Raw genomic sequence first — 11,868 nt, 5'->3', positions numbered from 1 at the left:
CTACCCTGGATCTCTGCATCGTGATATGTCTCTGACCTTTGAATACACGTTTTTATATACTTCTATTGAGTTTTCTTACTATTTCTCAAACCTGCCAGAAACGCTTCCATCTCAAGAGTCTTGGGGAACTCACAGTTTTGTCTACACAAATAATCACTATCCAGTGCAATACAAATATAGACTTAGAGGCACACAGATGGGGGATTTGGTGCCTTTGAGAAAGACTTTGAAGAAGACAGATATTAAGTTGAGTCTTGATAAAAATGAAACAGCCCATTATTCACAGAGAAAGGGGAGGGGAAGGCCAGATCAGGCAAAAGCATTTCAAAACTTCAAGGCGTAAGGTCATGATAGCATAGAGCATGTTTAGGAACTGCATTGAAAGCAGGGAGGCAGGGAAAGTGCAAGACACAGTGAAGGGTTTCACTAAAACACTGGCGTTAGGGATGGAGAGAAGGGGTTTTTGAAGAGACATCTTAAAGGTTAAGACTTGGTGATCAGTTGTAATGGAGGTGGAGGGGAAGGTGAAGAAAGAATCAAAGACGTGTGATGTTTTTATTTCAGGTGACTGTCTAGAGTATAATGATGATTCAGGACAAAGGAAAGAACGTTTGAGGGTGGTCAAATGGGATTCTTATCACTTGAAAGAGAGAAGCGTGGCTTTACTAGTAGTGTTCATCGCGAGATTGCCAGATAGAAGGCTGCGGGATCTAGGCAGGGTAGGTACATTGAAATGGACTTTAAGGGTTTGGCTTGAGAGACTGGAACCACTGAAATGGTGGCAAGGTAGTTAGATATCCTTTGGACAAGTGCTAGATACAGGTTCAAGGCTGGGTGAAAAAGTTTGAGGCAGGACATAGACACAGAATTGAAACTCAAAACAGAATAAGCAATAGCCAAGAGAGACAGCAATAAAGGACACAAATCCAGAGGGCAGGACAGTGCAGGGGATGCAAATTCTGAGCTGCTGGGCAGGAACCCAGGGCTCTGTGGGAGCTCAAAGGACAGAACAGAAAGCTCGGCCCACATTCAGGGACGTCATCAAGATGCAAGCCAGTTAAGCTGGAGATTGTACCAGTCATGGAACATCCTGTGGCAATGAGAGCATGTTCCCAGGTATTTTGACCTGGGGCTTCAGGCAGATATTGTTGAAAATATTTCTAGAGAATAAGGAAGAAGAGGAATGCCATGTTGCATCTCATAGATTTTTAGAGATAAGGCTGTTCTCAGCCAGCAACGGTGATATTCATAAGTCAGGCAATCTCTCTACTCCAGAACAAAAGCTGTCTTACTTTTTGGATATGAAGAATGAAACACTCAAATTAATCAAATTGTTTTCTTTTTCTTTTCACGCCTCTCATCCCTCCCTCCCTTCCTTTCTTCCTTTTTTCTCCACTAAGCTCTAAGGGTTTGATGAGTTTGATCAGGAAAAGATCACTCAGAACCTGTTAGATACTGGATGAAGTACCTAAACTTTATAGAGAATATTCTGAAGTCCAGATATTCTCCAGTACACCAAGAAATCTCTTCTTTAGTAGGGCTAGTAAATAATTTCTCCCAGAAGTGAGTAAAACTAAAATGAAGTCAGATTCATGTGATTTTGAGTCTCTGCTGGACGCTTCAGCACTCTATGAAGTGATGCATTGTCTCTGAACTTCCGGAGGCACTTAGGTAATTGGCAGTAAGCTAACTGAGAGAGGATTTAACTCTCAACTGGAGCTGGAAGCACGTAGAAATATAGAACTGGCCTTGTCTTGTACACCTTGTAACCTGGAGGCTTTATTCTAGTTTTATGTCCAGCTCCTGAGGTTGTATATAGGACTAATTTTCTCCCTCTTGTTGCTTTGTGGTCTTTCTATTTTTAATTTGGTAACTTTTAGAAATACTTTGCCTATTTCTTGCAAAAGTTAAATCTAGAATGTGTTTTTAGAATGAAAACTGAAAGCCTACTAAAATGTTTGACATAACATTCTCCAGGACTATACAACAGAATTACTATTTGATTTATTTCTTATTTGAATATAGGCTTATGGTTTCTGGTTCAGCATTATTTTTACAGATACTGTTGTTTATAAATTATTAAAACTGTTTCAGCTGTAATGTTTGTGCACGTCTGGCCTCTTGTACTGAATAACATTTCATAAGGCAGAGTTCACTGAATAACATTTCATAAGGCAGAGTTCGGTAAAGCTGCTTGGTTGAAACACGTTGTTATTGCTTTAGGTGCTGACGATTCTGATGCCGGGTTTCCAATTGCCTTGATTAAAGTAGAAACATCCTATGGCTTGGATGACTTACATTTCACATTGGTTTGAGCAAGATGATTGGTATGAAGGACTACAAAGAGTAAGATATATTTATGTTGTGATTATAATTTTTGTGACTTTTTTTCTGCATTGTTTCTCATGGCAGCTATATTTCTGTGCCATTTATACTGTGGACATTTTTGCATTACCAGATTCCAAGGATAAATAAGATACATTTTGATAGATTTAAAAAGCAGAGGTAAAAAGATAATGTATAAGGATAGTCCTACCTATATATTAAAGAAAAGGTGTTTTTTGCTGTCCGGGTTCCAGATGAATTCTTAATGTTTCCAGATTGTCTTTAGGCTTTAAAGATAAAACAGTTCTTTCTAATGAGATTAATGTATGAAAATAGCTATAATTTCAAGAAAGTCATTTGACATAGAGAAAAACATTTAATGGTAGAAATTTGTATGATAATCCCATGATTATAATAATATTGTAAAAGAAGATGAAAAAATTTTCTGAAGAAGAGTGCCATGTTCCATTTGATAAATTTTTAGGCAATTAATTATGTTTCAAAGGGATTTGCATTGTTACTATGGCAACTTCTGCATAGTGTTTTGAATATAGCTATCCTGATCTATTATCGCAATAGCAGAAAACTGCCATTTTAAATGCACCTTATCAAAATGGATTTAGTTTAGAGTAAAAAAGGATTTCTCTTTGATTATGTTCACCTTTTGAATGAAAGATTTCTTAATTATTTAAATGAAAGCAACTTAAGGGTTTTCCTTTCCACTGATGAGTGGAACGAAAGAGCCAGAGTATCTTTACGTAGTTTTACCAGCTTTCCCCCATTGCTGTTTGAAGGCATATTACTGTTAACAACATGCAGCACTGAATTTTTCTTCCTCCTTATTTCTTCAGGGACCTATTCTGGTCACATCAATCAAAGATATTTTCTCAGTATTTTACTTCTTTTTAATTATCTTTTTAGTTATAAATTCTCAGCAGTATTTTTCTTTTCAGCGGTGAAACAAGCTGGTAAACATCTCTGGAGTCAGTAAATACCTAACTCTGGAGAATAAGGCTCATGTTGTGAATCCTAAAGCATTCTTCAGAAGAGAGGCTGAGAGTTAGTGGGTAGCTTTCCATCCTGAGTCCCACCCTTACCCACCAACGATGGAAGGATTTCAGCTTACGAGTACAGCAGGAGTACTCCAGGGTCCCCTGGGCGCACACACACACGCACGCACGCACTGTAAGGGTTTGTATTGTGAGTGTGCAGTTTAAATGTAATAACTGTGTATTTCTGATGTTCAAACAGAAGGCTTTTTTTCCAAGTGTGGTCTATTTATTTCTCTACAGAAAGGGATATGGATGATAGTCTGATTTGGGAGGAAGGAGTGACTGATTCAAAGACAATACTTTTTACTGAAATTGCATGTTCCTTTATAGTGATTTGGGGACAACTTATGGAGATTATAAGTATTCAAAATCTTTTCCTCCACCATAACCCCAGTCTGCCCTTTAATACGCTGTTGGCCTTTATAAGTGAATTCCTGGTTCAGAGACATATTAAAGAATAGCTGATCTCATACACAGATGTAGTTCAACCCTAAAACTACCAAATCATCTTCCTGAGTTTGAGCTTCTTCTGGCTCAAGTTTGATCAGTTCTTATACAAACTTAGATGACAGTGAAAGATCTTATTATAAAAAAATGGAGTTTGAAACATGAATATTGACTTTCATTTCTTCTAAAATTCCAGCTTATAATTTTTCAGATCGTATGTAAGTCTGTATATCTCTGTATAATCAGCATTCAGCATAGCAGATTTTTCAAGTTGTTTTTTGATGTTACAGGAAAAGAAAAGTTGGATTTTTTAGTGAAAAATTATAATTCAGAGGTGTAGTGTTTTAAAAATAACATACAAGTTAAAGTTTTGTTTTTAGATACTCAGTTGGCCTTTATACCTTGATATAATTAATATTAATGTCATGTGTGTGTATTTTTACAGACCCACACACATAATGTATATATCAACTTGTTTTGACTTGGTTTTATAATTTTATTTTTGGCAGTGCTGTAACTCTAGCTATATTTAAATTTCATGATTATGGCATATCATAATCTTGCATATTCGGAAGTGAGCTTTACCATTGTACAAATCTAATGCAAACACACTTTTATCACTTGCTTTTTTACAGTACATACACTTACACCACCTCACTGTAATTATACTGTGTTTTGTGTATTTCATATAATATGAGATTGAGACCAAAACTAGAATTTAGTTTAAAAAATTAAAATCATATCTCTGCAGGGTTGTAGTTGCCGGGCTGCTGACACTGTCGGTTGCATGTGATGTGACGCAGTGCTCAGGCTTTCTTCCTGAATCCTTTGTAATTCTGCACCATTCAGTGAACTGCAGGGTGTAGTACTTCATCTTTAAGGTGTGTATGTTGTTTCTGGGCCAAAAAGATGATGTTTTCTGAAATAACAAATCTTTTTAATTTTTTTGAAACAACAGATCTTTAGAATGGAAATGAGAATTCTTAAATGGTTCACAATAAAATGAAACATATTCTTAAGTAAAGATAAAAAGTGTGTAATATCACCTGTCACATACAGTTAAAGTATATTTGTTTACCTATAAATATGACATGTTTTGTAGGATTTATATTTAAAATATAAACATATATTTTGAAATGCACCTTCAGTTGAACATTTTCTATCTTCACTAATGCAGAATCACTAATTGTGTAAACATTCATGCTGACTGCAAAGACCACAAAAGCTTCTGGACACTTCTTTTTATCTCCTCGGCAACTATAGATACCATTTAATAAAGGCTGCTTAGTGTTTTATCTGTATATTTTTATAATAGTTTAAAAAATTATCTAGAAGTTTCAAATACTAGCAGTTTAAATACATAATTCAGATTTATAAATGCAATAGTATTCATATGTTTAATGATGCATGACATTTTAACATTTCATTCAAAATCCTGATTTTTTTAGTAAGCTGCCATTTTGTTTTGTTTCTACCCATTATTTTAATGGCTGGTTTGGTCAAATTATTCAACTCTGAATTTAAAAATGGACTATAAGATTTATAAAAGCTGCTTAGGAACATACCAGGGCATACCAAATTGTATGACAATATTGAAATGTTTATATTATCTGAATTTGGAAACTAAAAGCAGTAAACCAAGAAAAATTGATAAAGTAAAAAATACTGAGGTTTAAATCTAACAAAATATGTACAACATCAATATGAGGAAAACCGTAAAATTCAGATGACAGATATCAAAGATCTAAATAAATGGAGAGAGACTGCATATTCAGGGATAGACAGAATCAATAATGTCAAGATGTCAGTTACTGCTAACTTGATCTATAGATGCAACAACATCCCAACCAAAATCACAGGAAGTTCCTTTATGGATATTGACAGACTGATTCTGAAGTTAACATGGAGAAGCAGAAGGCCCAAAGCAGCTAACTCAGTGTTGGAGGAGAGCAACAAAGTGCCGGCCTGACACTACACAACTTCAGGACTTGTAACTACAAAACTGTAGTGATCAAGACAGTGTCGTAGGAATGAAAGAACAGACAAACAGATCAATGGAACAGAATAGACAGCCCAGAAGTATACCCACACAAATATAATCAACACAGGAGCAAAGGCAATACAACAGAGAACAGACAGTCTTTTCAACAAGTGGTGCTAGGACAACTGGACATCCATGTGCAAAGAAATTAATCTAGACTAGACCAAACCTTACGCCCTTCACAAAATTAACTCCAAATGGACTATAGACCTAAAGGTTAAACACAGAACTATAACACTCCTGGAGGATAAACATAAAAACCTAGGTGACCTTGGGTTTGACCATGAGTTATTACATTCAACACCAAAGGCATGATCCATGGAATAAATAATTGATAAGATAAACTGTATTAAGTTTAAAAAAAAACCCTCCTCTGTAAAAGACAAATGTCAAGAGAATAAGAAGACAAACCACAGACTTGGGGAAAAATACTTGCCAAAAGCAATCTGATAGCTGTTATCCAGAATATGCAGAGAACTCTTAAAATTCAACAAGAAGACAAACAACCCAATTTTTTTAAAATGGACAGAAGACTTGAAAAGATACCTAGCTGAAGAAGACAGATGGCATATAAGCTTATGGAAAAGTGTCCAACATCATAAATTTTTAGGGAATTGTAAGTTAAAAGAACAATGAGATAATACTGCACACCTATTAGAGTGACCCATCCGAAGCACTGACAACACCAATGGATGGTGAAGATGTAGAGCAACAGGAACTCTCATTCACTGCTGATGGGAATGGTGCAGACACTCTGAAAGACAGTTTGATGATTTGTTTCATACTCTTACCAGCATCCAGCAACTCCTCCTTTTGCACGCTTTCCTGTTTACCTAAATGAATTGAAAAGTTATGTCCAGAGAAAAACTGGCACACAGATAGTGGCCTTATGCATAATGGCCAAAACTTGCAAGCAACAAAAATGTCCTTTAATAGATGAATGGGTAAATAAAGCATGATGCATCCAAACAATGGAATATTATCCAGTGCTAAAAAGAAATGAGCTTTCCAACTATGGAAAGACATGGAGGAGCATTGAATGCATATTACTAACTGTAAGAAACCAATCTGGAAAAACTCCATACTGTATGATTTCCAACTATATTCTGGAAAAGGCAAAACTATGGAGACAGTAGAAAGATCAGTGGTTATCAGCAGTGAGGAGGGAGAGAAGGATGAACAGGCAGAGCACAGAGTATTTTTAGGGCAGTGAAACTACTCTTCATGGTACTATACACGTCATTGTGCATTTGTCAGAACTCACAGAATGTACAACACGAAGAGTGAACCCTAATGTAAACCGTGGACTTTGGGTGATAATGGTGTGTCAGTGTAGGTTCATCATTATAACAAATGTGCCTTCTGGGGACATTGTGGGGTTGTTGACAGTGTGAGAGGTTGTGTGGGTTGGGGGACAAGGAGTGAATGGAAAATCTGTGTCTCAGTTTTGCTGTAAACCTAAAACTACTCTAAAAATAAAGTTTATTAATTTTTTTAAATTGAGGAAGTTAACAGAAAGTGAAAATTCTTTAAATGACTCAGTTTTACCTGTTTGTTTAAATATCTTTTTCTTATATTTCTTTTTCCAAATATGAATTTAAAATGTGTTTAAACATAAATCAGAAAGCACTTTTACATACAGACATTATTAAGAGTAATCACACATCCCAAGGATAAACTATAAAAGCCTATTTAATGCACATGTGGTTAAAATAATGAATATTTTCAGTGAAAAGTAATATTGTTGTAACATTATTAATTGGAAAAAAGTATATGTATTTTTTTATTTATCCAGAATGCTAGTGCCTGAGAAAATACAGATGTCATTAGGGGAGGAAGAAAACAGATTTTTGTAGCCATTTATTTTTACTTGTAAGCACTCAAAGGTGGAGAGCACAGTTGTTTTTTTTTTAATCATGCCAATAATACTGCAATATATTATTTCACGGCAATTTATCTGTTGATTTTTTGTAAATATATCGCTAGTTCCATGCAGATAAGGGGATTTAATGGGCTGAAGATAGAAAGAGTTGGAGAAGAAAAGAAAGGAAAAAAGAAAAGATCTTTTTAGGAGCTGGAAATATGAAGTAGAAAAGATATAAAGAAGAAAGTAGCTTTATAAATAAACGAGAGATAACGTAACTGATTCTGGGCTTGTTTGCTCTGAAATTCTCTGCCTGGCCACACAGACGACTTGTATTCAGCAGTTTCCAGATTCCTTCTGCCCCCTCTTCACAATGAGCAGACTGTTAACCCACTTTGTGTTCCTGCCTTGTGTACCTCGGATCGTTTTTTGTGAGAATATAGTTAATGTGAAGAGGGTGAAGGTCTAAGACAGAGGTCCCCATCCTCCCAATATTGGCTCATAGTTTTTTATATTTGAATTTACTGCCTTGAATGAATTGTTAGTATTTAAAAACTGGTACATTTACATAAAAATCTGGATATTTCCATTTCTCTGGGAGGTTCCATAAATCTGGCAACAAGAGATGGGCCTCTCCAGCCGTACTAGACCCTTTGGATAGGACATGCAATCACTATTTTATTCTGGTCCCTGTCACTCCTAGAATTCCCAACCCTGGTCAAATGTCAGTTGTCATGTATCATTTCATAATCTCTTGCTTCCCTAATTTAAATGGCCTGCCTTGATGTCTGTTGCCATTTGGTGATTTCAACTCCTGTTCTCTGAAAGCATTGAGATTCATAGTCCTGGCAGAAAATTTGGGGGGGGGGGGGCATAAAGATTTGATTGCGGGAGACAAATGTAAAACAATGAAGAGGAAGCGTATTAAGTACTGGAAATGACTGATATTCCTCTAAACTTGTTTTTCAAGGCGAACATGTCTCAGGTGAGGCAGGTGGGGCTGCTGGCTGCCGGATGTCAGCCGTGGAGCAGAGATGTGTGTGCTGCCGGTGGCGACAGGTTTGCATACTGCGCTACCCTGGCCATCTATGTTTATCAGGTACAGGGGTCCTGATTTGTTTTGATTTTTAATTGTATCAGATAAAATTAATATTTAATTAACACTAATTTTTAAATTCCTGTGACATGAAAAGCTTAATGCTCTAATTTTGCTGGTGTTATATTATATATATGTTTTGTTATATTTATGTTATATTTTGTTACTGTTTATACTATATTGGTTTGATAAGTCAAGCTTTTAGAAAATGCTTGTATCAGTATTAAATTATATAAGCAATATCTTAATTGATTTAATAATCTTTTATGTGCCATTGAGAAAAAAGAATTTCTTAAAGAATTAAAAGGTCCTGTTTTGTGAATGGCGAGCGAGTAGTTTTTAATTCTTTTAAGCTATATTCTCATATAAATAAATGGAATTTATTTATTCATTTGTTTTAAACCTTGCTCAGTAACATTTGATATGAGAAAATTGTCTTATCAGCTGAAGAATTGGTTAGTCCATTAGAGATCATTATATGAAAAATAGTATATATGTATTTTGAGAAATTCTTAGGATAAGAACCTTTATAAGTACTTTTTTTCATGTCCTTTCTCCATCCAGACAGCTCGCATCAGTTCTCAATCTGTACAGCCAATGTGGCCTTTGAATTTTTTCATGTGGAGACTCCATAAGCACCTTAAATCCAAGTCCAGTTTTTCTTAGACCCAAGCCAGTATTTCAGTGTCAACAGCTAACCTTTCACCTAAAGGACAGCTGTGAGCGTTACCAGGGACTCCTTCTGCTCACGTTCTGTGCCCTAAGTAGCCAGAGCGATTCTAGTACTTTCTGTCTTGTACTGTCTTCTTTCTGTCCTTCTCACCTAAACTACTGTAATAGTCTCTTCATATTCTCTGCCGCTGTTTAGACTCCCTGTAATTTATCCTTCAGTGTCATCAGTCATCTATCATACAGATCTAAAATTTTAAACGTACAGTTGCTTCTGATCGCTTCGTGGTGTGCCATCATTTCAGTCTTTCTGTCGCTGTCTCCCTCTCACCTTGTGCTCCAGACAGACCAAGAGAATTGCCTTTTTAAAAAATCTCAGACTCTTATATCTTGCCTTTCTTCACTGATTTTTTTCAGTTTTCCCACATAGCCTGTCCAGAGAACATTTTCTCATCTTTCAAATCTCAGCTCAGTTGTATAAGCTTTTTTCCCATATTTCCTCCTTCTCAGAGAAGGACCTTATAAAAATGGACTGCCTCTCTGCATACTTCCTTGACCAGAACAAGTATTCCTCATCTTTGAATTCTCAAGTTACTGCACACTCTCTGGCACTCACTCGCCACTTATTAAATGTTTCTTTGATGATTTTTTTTTTTTAATATTTAAACACCAACTCATTTCAGTCAAGAGTAGAAAATTATTGCTTTATCCTGGAGTAAAAATTCCTTTTAATGACTAATACTGTTGTAGTTTATTGAAAATTTAAAAAATAAGATAATTAATCTATAAATGAGTTAATTTTCCACAATATTGAATAAGATTCATGCAGTCCATTTCTCAAGATTGAGGAAACCTCCAGCAGTGAAAATGCAGCTCCAGTGTAACGGAACGTTTTTCTCACTTTCGCTTCCCCACAGAAGGCAGTAGCAGAAGCCTGCTAGGTGTCTCCTCTGTCTTCCTCTCCACCTTCTTACAATCTGCACGTATTGCTAAGCTTCTCACGCCCTGATTCCTACTACAAAATTTCTCTCTTAGCTTTAGGTCCCTATTTTCTTGCGTTTTATTTCCTCCTAAAGAAGAGAACTTACCAGGCAGGACAGAGGACTTATCATTCCTCTAAGGAGTCAGTAAGGTAAACAAGTAGATGAAGGTAGAACTTTTTTTTTAAGTTTGCATGTGTCTTAAGTTTTATGATGACATTTTATGACTTGAATATTTAGGAAGATAAAGCTAAAAGTTTTAATATAAAAAAACCTATGAAGAAAGTTTGTGTGTCATTAATGGCTGAAACAAACTAAAAATTACCCTGATTTAGAAGTTAATACAAATAAACTTAGGTAATAGTTCATTACAGAGTTCACTGTAAAACCTTGTTTCAAAATATGCATCAAAAATTACATTATTAGTTACATTAACATTAATTAAACTTATATGAATAAGTATTGTTTTAAATGTGAACATCTAAATAAAGTCCATTGAAAATTATACTATATAAATAAAAAATATTATAATGCTTTTCAGAGGGAATTTTTATTAAACAATACCTAGCAGTGATGCACAAAATCTGAGAATCTGTCACAGTCTGTATGATGACACTGATGCACTTTTAGGTTTTTCTGAACTAGTAAATGACACTTGTAAATGCAATTAGCATTTTTCTTTAACCATTGAATTATAAGCACTAATATATTGTATTAAATACTCTAAAAGTAGAGTAATTTATGGTCCAACTCAATGTAGCACTACAGTCTCATAATACTGAATTGAAAATATAATAGGAATATATTAATGGGTTAATCCCTGCAAGTAGTTCAATATTCTATTTTGTGCTTAAAGTCTTATATGGATAATTTTATAGTAAAGTCAGTGAAGATTGCTGATGTGCAATGTGGCTTCTTCAGGCATTCACTGTGTTCAGTCTTCCACTGAATTTCTGAGTTACATAGCAGTTTTTTCTACTGGGTACATTAGACACATTCACAGTATCTGCCAAAGATAACTTAAATCACTGAATACTTACAAATCTATTTATTCCTAAATGCACAGAAAATGCATTTGGATATTTAAATAGCCCAATTTAAAGTTCACCTCACACCTATTAGAATGGCTGTACTGCAAAGACAAACAAAGAATGACAAGTGTTGTTGAGGGTATGGAGAAAAAGGACCCTTTGTGTACTGTTTGTGGGAATGTAAATTGATGCAGCTACTGTTGAAAACAGTATGAAGGTTTCTCAAAAAATAAAAAAAATAGAACTACCACATAATCCAGCAGTTCCACTTCTGAGGTATTTATCTAAAGAAAACCAAAACGATAACTCAAAAAACAATAACATGCACCTCCCTGTTCACTAAAGCATTATTTACAATAGCCA

At 35.3% G+C, this 11,868-nt stretch overlaps 1 protein-coding gene across 10 annotated transcripts in view; it reads left to right on the top strand.

Moving 5' to 3' along the window:
* Positions 1-2,094: 2,094 nt before the first annotated feature.
* The window catches only part of WDR17 (WD repeat domain 17), a 65,828-nt gene continuing 56,054 nt past the window's right edge, over positions 2,095-11,868 (top strand). For 8 of the 10 annotated variants that reach the window (XM_064477592.1, XM_031440350.2, XM_064477591.1 and 5 more), the window contains exons 1-2: positions 2,095-2,346; positions 8,700-8,828. In XM_064477592.1, the coding sequence (XP_064333662.1) occupies positions 2,281-2,346; positions 8,700-8,828 (195 nt within the window). In that variant the 5' untranslated portion in view covers positions 2,095-2,280. Of the gene's footprint in view, positions 2,347-4,246; positions 4,706-8,699; positions 8,829-11,868 lie in introns of those variants that run through there. The other 2 variants (XM_064477593.1, XM_064477590.1) reach the window with 2 other exon arrangements.

This window comes from Camelus dromedarius, chromosome 22 (genome assembly GCF_036321535.1).
Source record: "Camelus dromedarius isolate mCamDro1 chromosome 22, mCamDro1.pat, whole genome shotgun sequence".
NCBI lineage: Eukaryota > Metazoa > Chordata > Mammalia > Artiodactyla > Camelidae > Camelus > Camelus dromedarius.
The sequence above is the reverse complement of the archived record's forward strand: the minus strand, read 5'-3'. Positions and strand labels throughout refer to the sequence as shown.